Source organism: Chrysochloris asiatica, unplaced genomic scaffold (assembly GCF_000296735.1).
Source record: "Chrysochloris asiatica unplaced genomic scaffold, ChrAsi1.0 scaffold00008, whole genome shotgun sequence".
Lineage (NCBI taxonomy): Eukaryota > Metazoa > Chordata > Mammalia > Afrosoricida > Chrysochloridae > Chrysochloris > Chrysochloris asiatica.
Window position 1 is genome coordinate 32,020,146 of NW_006408526.1, and position 18,361 is coordinate 32,038,506.

General features: G+C 48.3%; 1 protein-coding gene across 1 annotated transcript; it reads left to right on the top strand.

Annotated features, from left to right (window-relative positions):
- Positions 1-4,726: 4,726 nt before the first annotated feature.
- On the top strand, positions 4,727-17,067 carry NLRX1 (NLR family member X1). Its single transcript, XM_006833908.1, has 9 exons — positions 4,727-4,809; positions 5,368-5,437; positions 6,902-6,990; positions 7,699-8,318; positions 9,342-10,163; positions 14,136-14,731; positions 15,006-15,092; positions 15,832-16,083; positions 16,526-17,067. Exons 1-9 carry the CDS (start codon positions 4,740-4,742, stop codon positions 16,845-16,847), a joined length of 2,928 nt encoding a protein of 975 aa, XP_006833971.1. The 5' UTR covers positions 4,727-4,739; the 3' UTR covers positions 16,848-17,067.
- Positions 17,068-18,361: the final 1,294 nt, after the last annotated feature.

Here is an 18,361-nt window from a genome sequence, read left to right on the forward strand (position 1 = left end):
GAGAAAGAGGAACTCACTACCACTAAGACAGAAGAGCCTGGAGAGAAGTGCATCCTTTGTACCTGGGGTTCCTGCATGATAAACTCCTAAATCCAGGGAATGATTGATGTCAAGACACATGGAAATCTGGGCCTCCAGATGCTGAAAGGAGGCAAGGACATTTTCCCAGACTCAGTACACTGAATTCGAATGTATAGCCTTGTAAACTGTGAAAGAATCACTTTCTATCTGTTAAAGCCATCCACTTGTGGTATTTCTGGCACAGCAGCACTAGAGAACTAAGATAGCACTTACCAACAGCCTCCTTTGCCATGAGACTAGAACTGGATGGTGCCCGGCTATCATTACTGAATGTTTTGACCAAAGGTTCTATAGCACGATCCTGATTAAAAGGGAGAAAATGTAGAACAGCTTCACAAATTTTCATGGAATTCAGATTTTCTCTGTTTCTTTCCTCTTCTCTCTCTCTCTCTCTTTTTTTTAAAGACTTCACTGTGTTGTGTATATTCTCAACAACAACAAAAAATAAATTATTTTTAAACAAGAGGTGGAATCTGCTCTTGCCTCTCTTGGCACGTGGAATGAAGCTGGAGGAATGCCCCAGGCCTGCAATGTCATCTCTGAGATCACATTCTTTAGGGTTGTTCAACTAGTCCCCCATTCTACTCTAAGAACTTTTTAAGAACTTCTCTTAAAATGCAACTATGCTTGTTTTATGCAGTGTCTGAAGTGTTCTTCCTTACTCATCCCTGACTTATTTTTTTAAATGCCAGTTTACACATTTTTGTTGTCAAATGCTGTAGAGTCAGTTCTGACTCACAGGGAACCTATGTAGAACCGTAGGAAACACTGTCTCGTCCTGAGTCCATTGTTGTAGCCACTGTGTCAGTCCATCTTGGAAGGGACTTCTTCCAGGCATTCTTTACCCTGGCTACCTCACGCCTGATAATGCATCCAAAGTTGAGACAAAGTCTCATCACCCTCCCTTCTAAGAAGCATTCTTGCTCTACCTCTTGATCCAAAGCCTGGGATTTGTGGTCTTGTTCCTGTGTGCTTGTTGGGGTTGACAGTCTCAGAGTTGGGCTTGTACGTGTGCATAGAGTACTCAGTACTAACCATGTACCCCAAATCCTATGAATGAATGCTTAAATGACTAATACTGCCTCAGTCTGGATGGAGGCTAGTTGTTGTTGTTGTTAAGTGCCATCAAGCTGTTTCCAACTCATAGCGATCCTGTAGAGGGCATTCGAGGAGTGACTGGTGAGCTTGAACCACTGACCTTGCCATTCAAACTGACCTTGCAGTCCAGCGCATTATCCCTCAGAGCCGAGAGGTCACACAACCCTCTTCCCAGGCCTGCAATGGAAATTTCCCATTGGGCACCTCTGTTGGTTGCATATTGCACATGGATGCTTGCATGTAGAAGTGTGCTCTGACTGTGGGTGGTGGGTGGCTCCTCCACTGGGGCCCGCGTGGGCACTGGGTGTACCCACTGTTGAAGTAAAGAGATAAGGGTAGGAGCCTTGAGGATCCAGAAGCCCTAAGGCTAGGCCATGACTGGGTGTCAGACAGGAAGAGCAGGTTAAGGTGGGAACTGTCATTCATCCTCCATTCTTCCTCCTTCCTTGACCAAATGACCAGAGGCCACACACAAATGTCTGGAGTTTTAAGATGGCCAGGTACAGAAGTGAAGACCCAAGAATGCCTCTAATGGGAGGTAGACTGAGGAGGTAATGAAGGACAGAAGAAAGAATGCCAAACTTCATCTCTCATATATTGGACATATTGTCAGGAGGGACCAGTCACTGGAGAAGGATATCATGTTTGGTAAGGTGGAGTGCCAGAGAAAAAGAGGAAGACCCCTAACGAGATGGATTGGCAAAGTGGCAGCATAGATGGACTCAAGCGTGGCAACAGTAGTGAGGTTGGCCCAGGATCGGGCAGTGTTTCATTCTGCTGTGCATAAGGTCTCTATGAGTCGGTACCGAACACCACACAATAGCGACATAGCTACGCTGTATAGGGTTTGTGAGGAGCAGCTGGTGAGTTTGAACCTTGCGGTTCAAACCAACCTTGAGGTTCAGTGCTTATCCTACAGCACTCCACCAGGACTTCTATAATATAATACACTACTGTCACACTTTTTGATGTTCATATTGTCTGGACATGACTCCATGAGTTTTTGAGCATTTTCTTGGATACTTGCACAGAAACTTAAAAGGGGGCACCACGGTGCTGTTTTTATTAACTCTGTCATGGTACAACATCCTTTCCCAAGCACTGTAGACATTCAGAGGCATAGCAAGGGGCGGGAGTGGGCAGAGGTAAGCACTTGCCTCCAGTGCAAGGTCAAAGGGACGCCAGATAAGTTGACATTCTGAGAGGTCACAAATAGGAAAGGTGCCTGCTCAAGGCAGCCTGACAAAAGAAGGGAAGGCGCTATCAACGTCTCTGCTTCTCGAAATTAAGAGGGTTAGGGGCGCAATGTCAAGATTGTCCCAGGCGCCCGCTACCCTACCTACCTCACCCCTGCTTAGGAAGATCCAGGGGTGAGGTAGGGAAACAGGTCATAGATTCTGTTCCTGCTCTTCCACTTCGTAATTGGGTCAACCTGGGCCAGTCATTCACCTTCTGGCGCTTCAGTTTCTTCATATGTAAAATGGGGATAGCAGCAAGCCCTGGCTGGGCGCTTGGTAATGAGGAAATTGGATGTGACTGGCACTTGGTAACCTGCAGAGGGCAGTAGGAGCGGCGGGGTCCGCCGGATTGAGAGTTGAGCCCTGGCAAGAGGGGTGAAGGGAGGGGTCCCTGTTCCGGGCTTGCTGTCTGGGGAAACTCGCCCCTCTCTCGCTGTCCCCCTCCTCCTAAACCCACGGGGCCCAATGCCTAGGCTTGACCTCTCTCGCGCCAGTTGCCCGAGCCGGATGCCAGGGTGGGCAGGGCTGGGAGGAGGCGGGCAGAAGCGGTCAGGAAGCGCAGCACCGCGCAGTGCCGAGCTGGGGACTCTGGGAGCCAGCGGGGACACGCTTGCTTCTGACCTGCAGACCGTCCCGGTCACCAGCTAACGGGCTCCCGGGGCCCGGGCAGCTGTGGGTAAAGGTCTGGCGAGCTCCGTGGCCCTCCTGGCCTAGCTAGGGGTTTGAGCTGGGCCCGGAAGGGGCTGGGTGGGGGTTGGGCAGGTGCCACTGAACTCGGTTTGGGAAAGTAGAGCGCTGAGCTGGTGCGCTGATGGTGGGCATTTTGGCGGGGTCTTCTTCTTGGTCTCAAAAACCAGTAGCAACTAAGAGAGTTGGGACCCAGTTTTATGGGAGGGCTTTGGACCATTGGACCCACAGCTCCTGTATTTGTTCCTCTGTACCACACCCTTTCTCGCTGCCCGGGAGTCCCATCTTAACTCAGTGACCCTGCCTCTGATTTTATCTCACAGAGACCCTCTTAATCCTTCCCTAACTCTGGGATCTGATCCGAGCCCCATTCAGCCCCCTCTACTGGCTGTCCTCACCAATCCAATTCTCCCTAAATGTGTTAATGCCGGTAAAAGGAGCCACAACCTCAATGCAGGAGGCCAGACGTCCAATAGGAGCTCATTCCATTTGTAAACGAGCTCAGAGGGATCTTGGCCCAGGATTGGGAAGTGTTTCGTTCTGCTGTGCATAAGGTCTCTATGAGTCAATACCGACTCGATGGCACCTAACAACAACAATCAGAGGGATCAGGAAAGGTTTCCCAAAAGAGGCGACCTTTGAGAAAGGTCTTAAAAGATTGGGTGGGATCTGGCAGAGGAGATAAGTAATTTCAAGATGAGGAAAGTGTACAAAGTTAGGAAAGCATGAGCAAGAATCTCGTGGGGTACCAGTGGGGGCTAATCCAAGGAATAACTTGTGTTTCGACTCTATAAATAACCTAGGATTATAGGAAGGTGTCTTGTGGCTAGAATGAAGGGTTGAAATTAGGTGAAACCGGAAGCAGAGAGACCAATGAGGAGACTGCGTTTCCTGGTAAACCCTGGGAGGGGCTGAGTTAGCCCTTGATTGAGGCAATAGAGATAGTCAGGCAAAGTTTTGGGAGCAGGAACTGGTAGGACTGTTTAGACTGACTGAAGGAACGGGTAAGAAGGCTTTGAAAACAAGTCAGTTTTCTAGTCTAAATTGTGTGGTTGGGGAGACTTGTGGTATTAAACTAAAAGGAGAGAGACTGATGAATTGAGTTTTGCAGGCATGAAGTTTCTGGCTGAAGATTCATGAGATGTCAAGCAGGAAGTTAATTTCATTTATTGATTGGTGCCAGCCTCAAAAGTAGTTTACATGAAAGTCATAGAAAAGGTAGAATGGGAAAAACTGAGCTAAAGGGCCCAAGAACTAAGCAACAAAGGCAGAGGGGAATAGATAATCATTACTGGAAATTCTAGGCTCAGAAAAGCCACCAAAAACAAACACAGAGAACTACTATCTGACTTGCTGGCAGCAAAAGGGAAAAATAAAGTAGTGTACAAAGCTAGAATTTAGGAGAAGGGCAACAGGTGGTAAGAGAGAAATGGGATCACATAGGTGGCAAGTGTAGGAAATGGAAGAGAGCTATAAGCCAGGACAAGGTTCCAGCAATGCTGACATTTAAGGGAGGGGGCTGACTTGGGAAGGAAGACCCTGGCACAGAGACTACCCTCCATTTACACATCATTCTTACAGGAAGCAAGATAGAAGGGGGTGCTGTGTCCTGGGTGCTGATCTTTCTCTCCTACTATGAGGTGGGGCTGCCGATTGCCTAGACCCTCTTGGGGCTCTGGTCTGGGAAGAGCAACCCAGCCACCAGGTGAGCAGGAAGCAGAGGCTTTTGTTCCTACTTCTCCCTCCCTCATCAGGGTCCCAATTATGCCTCCAAGAGATCAGGGATCCAGACACCAGGTGCATTTGTCCCAGCTCTGCAGTTTCCTAGCTCTTGACCTTGGGCTAGCCACCTCATCTCTGTGAGCTTCCCCTTTTTCTCATCTAAAAATTAGAGATTAGAACTAAATGAACATTGAGGGCCCCTTACATTTACACAAGCCCAGGCACGCTTAACCAATTTAATTTTGCATTCAACAAATATTTACTGAGTGCTTGCTATGTGCCAGACCCTGTGCTATGTTTTAGGTGTGTAATTGTGAACAAGAGCAGATGTAATCCCTGCTCTTGTGGGCTTCATCGTCTGTGGGGGATGGAGATGGGGTGATTGTTAATCAAATAATTATATGATGAAATAGAGATTTGTACAGTAACTGCAATGAAAACTAATAACGGGAGGTTTGACAGCAATTGGGCTCTGTGTCTTGGTGGGAAAATGTGAGTAGGATCTGTATATGGTATTTTTCCATCTCCCTTTTCTCTGTAGATGAACGCATCCCCTTTCTGATCTACTGGAGTTGGCCTCTGAAAGGAGAATGTCCCCTTGGACCCCATAGGTGAGGACTTGGTATCAGACCTTAAAATATATCTAGGCACAATAGGGTGGGAAGGATCAGGACTTGGAGCTACCTTGATCCTTAGAAGCAGGATTAAGGGGAGCTAGCATTCTTGGGTGGAGAGGTATGGAGTCAGCAAGCAGACCTGAGAGAAAGTTGGCTTAAATGTATAGTAGAAGTCATAGTGGTCAGCCCAAAGGAGGCCCTCTGGGAAGTGGGGTGGAGACTGGCAGTGGCCAGCCAAAGTTCTAGGTAGATAGGGGCTTCAGACCTATGGGTGAGTCTTGAGGGTGTGAGAGTTTAATTAGGCCTCTCAACTTGGTGACTAGTATTAGTTCTGGATTTCAGGAAACCAGAAATCCACTGGTCTAGATTATGGGGGGCCAGCCCCGACAATCTTATTATGGGGTCCTAGAGAGATGTGTGGCGTTGGCGAAGAAATGACAAAATCAATGAGTCTCGATGAATGGTGAATCTTCTCCTATGTTTATTTCAGATTCTCAAACAGCTTTTATACTACTCTATACCATTAATCTATTAATCATTCTTTTTAAAGTAGTGGTCTAAATCATACATATTAATCATTTCAATATAGAGCATCGAAATCTTCCTTGTTCCCCTTTACGTAGTTAGACAATATCTGATTTCTGTAAGCAAACCTTATTGTTCTTAAAATGTCAGGTAAACCTTAAAACATAATTCTAAATCTTAACTCCCATTTCTACCTTCACCTATTATTTTCTATAGATTCATTAATCACAACATATACCTAAACATTATTTGCTATGGTAACTGACAACACAGTTGTTTCTCATGATTGATTAAACAAGAAAAACAAGAAGCATTTAAAGTTTTGTAGTTAAGAAGAAATGGAACAACTTCCTTATAAAAACTTCTCTATACAAAACATCTAGTTAAATTTCTGCTTATGATCTATTACTATTCCCTTAGCCCTAAATTGCATTTTTAGCTAATTTTCTAGAGGTCTTGATGTCCCTGACCGAAACTACACGGATTGTTGAATGTAATCTTAAACCTGGACTGGCAAAAACTTTAGCTGGTTTTTCCTAGTGGTGAAACCTACTGTTAGTGTGAAAAGCATTCTTTAGGACTACGCATGATTGAATATGGTGTGAAGGTGCCTAAAAACAAGTTTCAAATCTCTAATATAATTCTTACTAAGATTTTACTGAAAACTTTTATTATAAAATCAAGAAAATTAAAAATAAGCTGATTAAAACAAAGAGACAGACACTGCAGAGTCCCCACATGAGATCTCTCCTGGGGCCTTGCCTTCCAAGGGGAGACCCATTGTGGCCTTGCTTAACAATGAGCCCTTCATGCTTAGGGTACTCTGCCGCTCTGCCCCTTGGTGACATGGCCTCTGCCAGTAGATGAGCTGGACCCACAGACTATGTGGGGCTGATAATCTGTATCCAGCTTACACCCTCTTCTTGTTCCCAGAACCTTTGCACGCCACCATGGAAGCTCAGCCGACAGTGCTCCCCCATCAGGGAAACATGGACAGCTGTATCGGAGCACCTCTGCAGCTGGTAAAGGGTTTGGCTCCTCAGTCAGCCTGAAGGACAAGCAGGATGAGGGAATAGTAGAGGACCTGCTGACATCATCCATCAGTGGTCCCTTGCATCCTCTCTTGCCCCATTGTCCATCTGTCCACGTATCCCTCCTATACCACTCATGTACAGCACACTTACTACATACAGAGCGTCAGTGGAGATATGCCATCCCTACCTTCAAACTTTGAGTTCAGCAGTCAGGTTAAAACTGCACACAGAAATCTATGACCCAGTCAGCCCAGCTTAGCATCACTTGTTCAGTGACTCCCATGTTCTGCTAAAGGAGTTCCAAACTTTCCATAGAGTCCGTGTTTTCTAAGGGAGTGCTATGTGTCAGACTCAGTTTGTGCTTCAACATCTCCTGGTTCTTGACTCCCCAGCCTAACCCTACCACCACCCTACTCTCCCTACTCTGTCCTAAAGCTGTTACTGATAGTCAACTTCAACTCCTGGTGGTCCTATGTGTGTCAGAATAGAATTGTGCTGCCTCTGTAGGTATTTTAGTGATCAATTTTTCAGAAGTAGATTGCCAGGCATTTCTTCTGAAGTACCTCTGAGGTGCACTCAAAACTTTCATCTTTTGGTTAGCAGCCAAGCACACTAACCATTTGCATCACCCAGGGACTTCCTCACCTGCCTTAAGCTCTTTTACCTGCCAGCCCCTTTCCCTTGCTTTCCTTCTAGAAGCTATCCAGCGGCACCGTGGGAACCTGGCTGAGTGGTTCATCCGGCTGCCCAGGGAGGAGCGCCAGTTTGGCCCGACTTTTGCACTAGACACAGTCCATGTGGACCCTGTGATCCGTGAGAGTACCCCAGATGAGCTCCTTCGCCCATCTGCAGAGCTGGCTCTGGAACATCAGCTGCCCCAGCCTGGACTACCCCCTCTGGCCCTGTCTCAACTCTTTGGCCCAGATGCTTGTGGGCGCCAGGTGCAGACAGTGGTGCTATATGGGACGGTGGGCACAGGCAAGAGCACACTGGTGCGGAAGATGGTCCTGGACTGGTGTCATGGACAACTGCCACACTTTGAGTTGCTTATCCCCTTCTCTTGTGAGGACCTGTCATCCCTGGGCCCTACCCCAGCCTCCTTGTACCAGCTTGTGGCCCAGCGCTACACACCCTTAAAGGAGGTTCTGCCTCTGATGGCTGCTGCTGGGTCCCGCCTGCTCTTTGTGCTCCATGGCTTGGAGCGTCTCAACCTTGACTTCCGGTTGGCAAGCACAGGGCTTTGCAGCGATCCTGAGGTGCCAAAAGAGCCAGCTGCCATCGTTGTCAATCTACTGCGTAAATACATGTTGCCTGAGGTAGGTGCCCCCCGCCCTGCCCTTCCACTGATGCCCTCCTAAGGATTCTTGTGTCCTGTGCCCACATGTTCATTGGGTAAGAGAGTAGGCCCTGACTTGATTCAAACTCGATCTCCCGTCTTTTCAGCTCTGTGACGTTGAGCAATTCACTTACTTATCCAAGCTTCTGTTTTCTTCTCCCCTTGAGTTGTAACAATCAAATGAGCTATTGCATATAATACTGAGCACAGTGCCCTGGGTTGTAGTGGGTATTTGAAAATGATAACATCTCTTCATCTTCATCCTTGGACACTCAGTCCTCAGGGACTCTGTGGGAAGAAACTCCAGGTCTTTTTTTTTTTTTTTTTTTCATTGTGATTTGGGTGAATGTTTACAGAGCATATCATCGGTTTTCTATTCAACAAATCATACACATTTTGTTTCATCTCATTGACTGCACTCCCCACAATGAAACATCTCACATTCCACTTCCTCACTGTGCTGCCTGTTTCCATTCCTTCTCCTATTGGAACCTTTCTGAACTCTGCCTTTGGGCAAATGCTGCCCTTTTGATCACAAATGGTTGGTTACGCTAAGGTGTGTGTACCTGACTAATGGTATTGTTCCCCCTATAAATGTGTCTATTGTTTGGCTGAAAATTGGGCTGTGGAGGAGAATCCAGTTCCAGACCTGAATGGCGGTTAAGGGCCATAATCTCAGGGGTTCCAATAGTTTCTATCTGACAAGTTGTTGCTATTGTTAAGTGCCTCGGAGTTGGTTCCGACTCATAGTGGCCCTGTATAGGGTTTCCAAGGAGCAACAGGTGAGTTTGAACTGCTGGCCTTGTGGTTAGCAGTCCAGTGCGACATGACCAGTAAGCCAGGTATTTTTTTTTTTTTTTTTATGATTTTGAGTTTTGTTTGTTTCACACCCTCTCCCCCCTCCCCCGCCTCCCTTCCAGGACCTTCTGTTGTGATCCCTTTCAGAGCAGTTGGTAGTGGTAACTGGGTAATTTTTTTTAACCTTCAACTATGATCTCCCCAGGCCAGCATTCTAGTGACCACCCGGCCCTCTGCCATTGGCCGCATCCCCAGCAAGTATGTGGGTCGCTATGGCGAGATCTGTGGCTTCTCAGATACCAACCTGCAGAAACTCTACTTCCAGCTCCGCCTCAACCAGCCAGACTGTGGGCAGAGCGCTGAGGGCACAGGTGTCTCGGCCACCTCGGCCCAGCGTGACAATTTGGTGCAGATGCTCTCCCGGAACCTAGAGGGGCACCACCAGATTGCTGCCGCCTGTTTTTTGCCCTCCTATTGCTGGCTTGTCTGTGCCACCTTGCATTTCCTACATGCCCCCACGCCTGCTGGCCAGACCCTCACGAGCATCTATACCAGCTTCCTGCGCCTCAACTTCAGTGGGGAAACGTTGGACAGCACCGACCCCTCCAAGGTGTCTCTGATGGCCTATGCAGCCCGAACCCTGGGCAAGTTGGCCCACAAAGGGGTAACTTCTCGCAAGACCTACTTCTCTGAAGAGGATGTCCGTGGGTGTCTGGAGTCTGGCATCAAGACAGAAGAGGAATTTCAGCTCCTGCGTGTCTTCCGTCGGGATGCCCTGAGGTTTTTTTTGGCCCCGTGTGTGGAGCCAGGGCACCCAGGCACCTTTGTCTTCACTGTGCCCGCCATGCAGGAATACCTGGCTGCCCTCTACATCGTGCTGGGTTTGCATAAGACAGCCCTGCAGCGGGTGGGCAAGGACATGGCCGATCTCGTGGGACGCGTTGGGGAGGACGTCAGCTTGGTGCTGGGCATTGTGGCCAAGGTGCTGCCCCTACGGGCTCTGCCTCTGCTGTTCAACCTGCTCAAGGTAACAACCCCCAAGTCCTTACCCTTGCTCCTTCCCTCCCCAGAGCCCCAGGCCACCAGCCCTCATGCTCCCTGTTTACCCTTGGTCCTCTCCCAGAAGGAAGCTCTTACTTCCTGCCTAAAAGTGGATTCTCTTCTTGACTCTGGCTTTGGAACATAAAGGAGGAGCACTGGCTCAATGGTTAAAACTCTTGACTGTTAACAGATAGGTCAGTCATTCAAACCGACCAGCCGCTCTGCTGGAGAAAGATAAGGCAATCTGCTTCCATGAAGATAGATGTACAGCCTTGGAAACCTCATGGGGGCAGTTCTACTCTGTCCTAGAGGGTTGCTGTGAGTCAGATTCCACTCGATGACAGTGGGTTTGGAACGTAAGGAATGGGGAGAAAGAAGCCAAAAGGCTGGGGAACACTTGGAGACTGGAAGGGAATTTGAGGGTGCAGGGACTTTAATGACAATCCTACAACCCCAGGAGTCTGGTGTGGCACTGTGAGTTAACGCACCAGACTGCAAAGCCATTTGAACTACAAGGTCGGTAGTTCAAGCTTACCAGCTGCTCCTTGGAATCCCTATACAGGGTCGCTATGGGTCAGAACCGACTCGACGGCACTTCACAACGACCCTAACAATGATTGTCACATCTTTCTGTCTGGCCTTTGTTGCTTTTAGGCAGGTGTCATTGCCATCCAGGGTCTGTCTTCTGTTTGGCAGGTCCTGAAATTGATTGCGTGTGTTTATCCAGAGGTGATCAGGCTTTGGGAAGGATGAGTCATCCTAACCCAATCATCAAAGATGGGTTTATAAAGCAGATGCTGTTTTATTCACTTATACTGGGAGGATAAATGGTATTGGTAATTGGCTTAGGAAAGCCCTTCCTGGGTGCAGGCAGGTCCATGCCAGAAACCTGATTAGATGCTAGAGAACTGAGCTGTGTCAGGACAGATGTGCTAAATTTTTGCAGGGAAGAGGAGAGTTACTTTCTGCTGCTGCCTTTAAGGGGCTTTATCAGGGTTCTTCCTTTTGTTTCTCACACCAACGTTAGAAATGAGATATTATGATCTCTCTTACAAATGAGGAAATTGAGGCTTCTAAAGGCCAAGTAATTCGACACCCAGATAATAAATAACATTAACAGGGATCTGAGGACAGATTTTGTGATTCTGAATCCTATGGTCTTTGATTTATGGATACATAATGGAATACTGGTGTGGCGCTGTGGATTAATGCGCCAGACTGCAAAGCAGTTTGAACTGCAAGGTTGGCAGTTCAAACTCACCATCTTCTCCTTAGAAATCCTATACAGGGTCGCTATGGGTCGGAACTGACTTGACGGCACTTATCAACAACTTAACAACAATGGCGCTATGGAGTCCTGGTGTGGTGCTGCAGGATAATGCGCTAGGTCACAAAGTCAGTTTAACTACAAGGTGGGCAATTCCAACCCACCCACCTCTCCACAGAAACCCTATACAGGGTCGCTATGGGTCGGAACTGACTCAGCGGTACTTAACAACAACAATGGCACTGCAGGATAATGCACTGGACCACAAGGTTGGTTTGAACCGTAAAGTAGGCAGTTTAAACTCACCAGCTGCTCCTTGGAAACCCTAGACAGGGTTGCTGTGAGTTGGAACCCACTCAATGGCACTGAACAATAGTGTTTTATGAATATGTCTGTCAAGCTGTGGTTCTTGCTAGATAATGTTTGTCTTCACTAGGGATGTTTTAGTAACTCATATTGGTCTTGAGGAGTGAGAGCCCTGATCTGTGCTGGCAAAATCCCAACAAGTTTTCCTTTTTGTAGTCAGCAAAGCATAAGGGTTAAGAGCAGGGATTCAGTAATGCAGCTACCTGGATGAAATCCAGGTTCTGTCATTTACTAGGTGTGTGACCTTGGACAAGGTGGTTAGCCTCTCTGTGCCTCAAATCCTTGTCTGTTCCGGATTTCATTGGCCCAACATGAAGCCACCTCAGGACATGGCACTTAATATTGTTGTTGTTAAATGCCATTGAATCGGTCCCGATTCAATGTGTAGGGTTTCTGAGAAACAGCTGGTGAGTTTGAACCATCAACCTTGTGGTTCAAACTGACCTTGCAGTCCAGTGCTTATCCCACAGCGCCACACAAGGACTCCAGGACACATAGTAAGTGCTCTTTAAGTATAAGCACAAGCTTGTGCACCCCACCCCTTCCTGGGTTATAGGTTGTATTCTTCTGAAGGGATTCAAAAAGCCCCCGAATTCTCCTGAGAACCCATAAGAATTGTTAGTGTCACACACTCAAACTCTCTGAGGTTACCTCGCAGACGTCTGGCCTCACCTGTTTCTTCATGATTCTGGGGATTTCAGCTTCATAGGGTGCCATTTTCTCATCTTGTCACCAGGTTATTCTTGGGAGAAGGGACACTAGATTCTCTCCTCCCTGGCAGGAACCTCACATCTGAACAATAAATGACAGAAATTAGAGGAGGTGCCACAAAACAAACTCATGGGTCATTATCAGAAGAATGGGTCCTTCCTTCTTCCCTTTCAGAATCACTGCAAGCATGGGAGACGATGCTGCCAACCTCCTAAACATTCATTTCTTCAGCAAAGACTTGAGTGCCACAGGCCAGGCAATACATAAGATGCCGGGGGAAAACATCAAAATCCCAGGTTTCTGCCCTTTCTGGTCTTACCATCTGAACATACAAAAATGTAAATGGAACTATACTTGTATAATTAAAAATTGTGGTGAATGTCTGGAAAGGAAAGCCCCAGATGCTATGAAAGTATGTAACAGTGGGGGTAAAGGGGTAGTTAAGGAAAACCTATCTACATGAAAGACAGTTAATCTGACCATGCGAACAATTTGGGGGAGCACCTCAGGAGGAGAGTCATTTGAAGGAGGAGAAACTTTGGTACGGTTAAGGAAATGCAAAAAGTCAAGAGGTTAGAAGCATGGTGAGTGATGGGGTGCTGAAAGTACCATGGTGGGCAGGAGCCAAACCATGCAGGCCTTGACATGTTGAGTTAATTTCCCGTTGATAATGGAGTCCTGGTGTGGCGCTGCAGGCTAATGTGCTGGACTGTGAGGTCAGTTTACTGCAAGGTTGTTGATTCAAACTCACCAGCTGCTCCTCAGAAACCCTATACAGGGTCGCTATGAAACTGACTCATCAGCACTTAACAACAAAAATGATCCCATGTAACTTTCTCATAGGGTTTTCTTGGCTGTAACCTTTATGGAAGCAGATCTTCTCTGTGGTCTTTATTCTGCAAAGCCACTGGGTGGGTTTAAACTGCCAATCTTTCAGTTTGCAGCTGAAAGCTTAACTATTGTATCACCTTTAAGGCCGTAATTCAATCCTAGTCACTGTGTTGTGGATGTCAACAATGGTGATGTATTTATGACAACTAGCTCAGTGCCAGACTGAATTCATCATAACATATGACAATTCCTTCTCCCCTGGGCTGAAATCAGAGCCCTGTTGGCTCAGTGGTTAAAAAACTCAGCAGCTAACTGAAAGGTCAGGGGTTCAAACCTACCAGCTGCTCTTCAGAAGAAAGATGAGGCAGTCTGCTTCTATGAAGATTTATAGCCTTAGAGTCTCTATGGGGCGTTTCTGTCCTGCCCTGTGAGCTGAAATGGACTTGATGGCAGTGGGTTTAGTTTTGGGCCTTTTTGAGGCTGAAATTGTGTGGGAGAAAGTGTGTTGGAGAAAAAGAAAGAAGTTCCAGTGTCTGGAGTACATGAGATAAGTGTTGAAAGATGACTGAAAAGTCAGATGATGAATTATATTCCAGGCTAGGATGTTTAGAGTTTGCCACATGGGCACTGGGGAGCCATGGAAGGTGTGGCAGCAGGGGAGTGCTGCAAGTTCACTAGGCTGGCACAGTCAAGTGGGGATCTTAAACTGATTCTGCCATGGTGCTGCTTTGCTGTTTGAAGGCAGGAGACAGACCCAGTATTCCTTCCTTGCTTCTTTCCCAGGTGGTCCCACGGGTGTTTGGGCGCGTGGTGGGTAAGAGCCGGGAGGTGGTGGCTCAAGCCATGGTGCTGGAAATGTTCCGGGAGGAGGATTACTACAATGATGACGTTCTGGACCAGATTGAAGCCAGCATCCTGGGCGTGGAGGGCCCCCGGCGCCACCCAGACGAACCCTCTGAGGATGAAGTCTTTGAACTCTTCCCCATGTTCATAGGAGGGCTTCTCTCTGCCCACAACCGGGCTGTGCTGGCTCAGCTTGGCTGCCCAATCAAAAACCTGGATGTCCTAGAGAATGCCCAGGCCATCAAGAAGAAGCTGGGCACTCGGGGGCGTCAGGTGTTGCCCTCCTCGGAACTCCTCGACTACCTCTTCTTCCACTATGAGTTCCAGAATCAGCGCTTCTCCGCCGAGGTGCTCAGCTCCCTGCGCCAGCTCAACCTGGCTGGTGTGCGCATGACGCCTCTCAAGTGCACTGTGGTGGCAGCTGTACTGGGCAGCGGAAGGCATGCCCTAGATGAAGTGAACTTAGCTTCCTGCCAGCTGGACCCCGCGGGGCTGCGGACACTCATGCCTGTCTTATTGCGTGCCCGGAAGCTGGGGTAAGGACCAGGTTCAGCTCTGGGCATTGGCATGAGGGCAAGAAAGGGTAGAAAGCAAAAAGATGGGGAAAGAAGAGTTTAGGGGGACCAGAGGTACTGAGGCAATCCCAGGGGGTGGGGTGAAGAAATTTGGTGTGGGTGGAGCAACCGCATACAGAAGAGCAGGTGTGGACTCTTAAGAGGCAAGGCTGTGAGAAAAGCACAGGCACCAGGTGAAATTCCTACCTTGGTCTTTCTTCCTTGTTCTACCTCTGGCAACTTTCTCCTGTTCCAGCTTGCAACTCAACAGCCTGGGCCCCGAGGCCTGCAGGGACCTCCGAGACCTACTGCTGCATGACCAGTGCCAAATTACCACACTTCGGTGAGAGCCTTGGGAGGGGATCTGGGGAGAGGCTCTGGCCACCTAAAGTCAAGGGCGAGTTTTCTGCCTCCTACATATACATCCAGCATATGGTGTTGAAGTAAAGGCAGTGTGGTCTAGCCTTTGTCCTACCCTCAAGTCCAGTATAAGCAGCAGGGCAGGGGAACAAGGCCACCAGCAATTGGTGCTTGGTAAGCTTCTCACGTGACTAAAATTTGCCTGTGTTGGGGGAGGGAGGGGGATGAGGGGGTGAAATAATACCCAGGGAGGTTGCCTGGTAACAGTGTCAGAATGTTCCTGCAGCCTCCCAAGGATAACTCTAATGCTGGGCACTCCGTGGATATTCCCAAGTGTTGATTGATTTACTGGGAGACTCCTGGATTCTAGTTAGAGGAAGAGGATGTGAAGGAGGAGGGAAAATGGAGGGAGGGGGAAGAGAAAAGGGAGCCAGAGGGGAGGGAGAAGCAGGGATAGGGATGGGGTTAAAAAAGGAAAAAGGGGAATAGTAAAGAATAGGAGGAAAGGGAGATGGAAGAAGAGAGCAAAAAGGAGAATGAAGGAGGGAGGAGAAGAGGAAAGAAGCCAGCTTTCACCCCAGTCTCTATCTTCTGCTATGTACCACACTCCCCATTTCTGCCTCCTCCTCCCGGGGGCTGTGCATCCCTTTGACCCAAGTCCTAAAGTCCAGCGTAGGCATCTGCAGTGGGTCTTCACAGCCTTGGGTTGATTGTGGCCACAGGCTATCCAACAATCCACTGACGGCAGCCGGCGTGGCACTCCTGGTGGAGGGTCTGGCAGGAAACAGCTCGCTGACACACCTGTCCTTGCTACACACTGGTCTTGGGGACGAGGGCCTGGAGCTGCTGGCTGCTCAGCTGAACCACAACCAGCAATTACAGGAGCTGAACGTGGCCTACAATGGTGCTGGTGACACGGCAGCACTGGCCTTGGCAAAGGCTGCCCGGGAGCACCCTTCCCTGGAGCTGCTGCAGTGAGTCCTGCCCCTGGTCCCATCACCTTTGTCCTTCAGCTGGCCTCCTAAGGCAGTCCCCCAGTCCCTCAGTCCTTCCATCTAACCACTGGACTTTTCCTCTGCTAGGCTTGGTGCCTAGCCTCTATTTCTGATTCTTGTCATTCTGGTTCTGAGCCAACCCTACCTACTCAGTGACTGCCTCTTACCCTGTCCTGATTCCCTCTCACATATCTCCTTTGGTCCTGGCAACCCCATTCCTACTGTCCCTGGTCTCAAGGGGTTTTAGTGTCAGTCCCTGCTTCCTTTGGCCACCTCTCTCCTTCTCTGGCTTATTGCAGACACACTTTGCCCAATGCACTCCACAACCAATGAGACCACCTGATTTTCTGCCTATCTATCCTTTGACCCCTTCCTTCTGAGAGTCCTGCTGAATGACTTTAACTCTTGTCTCTCATATCAGCCTCTACTTCAATGAACTGAGCTCAGAAGGCCGCCAGGTACTGCGGGACTTGGGGGGCACAGCTGAAGGTGGCGCCCAGGTCGTGGTATCACTGACAGAGGGGACAGCAGTGTCTGAATACTGGTCGGTGATTCTCAGTGAAGTCCAGCGGAACCTTAACAGCTGGGATCGGGCCCGGGTCCGGCGCCACCTTGAGTTACTGCTACAAGATCTGGAAGATAGTCGGGGTGCCACCCTTAATCCTTGGCGCAAGGCCCAGATGCTTCGAGTGGAGGGTGAGGTCAAGACCCTCCTGGAACAACTGGGAGGTCCTGGAAGCTGAAGAGTGGTCCAGACACCTAGCTGCCTGACCACTATCTCCTAGAACTCTTTCTTCTGTGGCCTTCTGTCTTGCACTACTCCTTCTAGAAAGATCTCTTCACGGACTGGAGGCAAAGAAATGGGCATAGCTGGGTCAATTGGCCTCTTAGGGCATGTTCAATCATTGTCCTCAGGCTTGCAATTCCCAGGGTCAAAGATACGGAATCTGATGCTCTGGTCTTGTAGAGGAAACATGCCTCCTCTCCCTTCTACTGAAAGGACCGAAGGATTTGACATTTTGTTGGCTAAATTGCCGTGCAGTACCATCCCCAACCTTGCCTTTCCCAAGGACTCTTTGGTCATGCCACCAAGGTGGTCCATCATGCCAGAGTGTTGCCATCCAGAAGATGCATTGGAGTGTCTAAACATCCATCCATCCAGACCCAGCCTCCTCCTTCTGCCTTTATGTCCATCTGTGGATGCCAAGAATGCCTGCAGTCATTTCCCTCTCACATTGGTGCTTTCTCTTCATTTTTGTACCTCTTTTACCACATGGATGCCCTGACCTGCTGCCATTAAAAAGCTGTGTGTCTTCCGTGTGCTATGTCTTCTTCTTCCTTGGCTGCTGCTGTTCTCGACAATTCGGATTAAATTACTGACCACTTTATGCTGTAAGTTGTCTTAGGCTGGGTTCAAAACTAGTGAATCTTATATGAGGGGGCTTCAAAAAGTTTGTGGAAAGATGGAATTGAAGGACATTGGAATTTTTCCAAGAACTTTTTAAAGCCTTCTTGTATATAAAGAGATTTATTTTAAGAGAATCATTTATGTAGTTGTAGAGGATGACAAGTCCCAAGTCTGTGGGTTAGACATCAGTCTAAAGGCTCCTCCTGATTCATGTAGCTGCAGGGGTTGACAGACTTCAGGTTAGCAGGCCAGACAGCCGATTGCTGAGGCAAATAGATACCAAGAACAGCAGGCAATACAGAGGCCACTGGCTCAAGACAAGTCTCAAGAACCAGATGTCAGGCAGATGATGATGAGCTGGATACAAGATCCAGTGTGAGCACAAAAGCCAGAGAACTTTATCAGAACATTCATATATTGGATGCAGGCCACACCCATGAGAAAAGTCCCTTTCAGCCGAATGGCTGCTCATAGCAGATCTCATCATAGAGTGATTACAGTGTATCAAATCGCAAAATGTGGAATGACCACATCATTACATAACTGCTAAACCACTGAGACTCATGAGAGTCAACTTGAAAACACAACCTTAACCATTATCACCCAAGTGATTCTTGGACACTGTGCAAAGGATACTAGGAGAAACCTCGTGAAAAAGGTGTTGGGACAGGGGGAGGTCATGCTGGACTGTAGAATTCTAGCATCTTTTTCGTATTCCCCACTAGACTTGGAATTACAGTGATCAGCTATTTGCCTTTCTGCTAGGACAGCAGCAGAGGAGGGTCCAGAGAATGTTGGGATTCAGGAATGGAGGCAAGAGGAATATGCTCACTTCCCCAAAGGATAAGA

Coding starts and splice junctions, on each gene's coding strand:
- NLRX1 (XM_006833908.1), top strand. CDS start 4,740: ATGAGGTGGGGCTGCCGATTGCCTAGACCCTCTTGGGGCTCTGGTCTG. Junction 8,319..9,341: donor GTAAATACATGTTGCCTGAG/GTAGGTGCCCCC, acceptor TGATCTCCCCAG/GCCAGCATTCTAGTGACCAC. Junction 16,084..16,525: donor CCTTCCCTGGAGCTGCTGCA/GTGAGTCCTGCC, acceptor CTCTCATATCAG/CCTCTACTTCAATGAACTGA.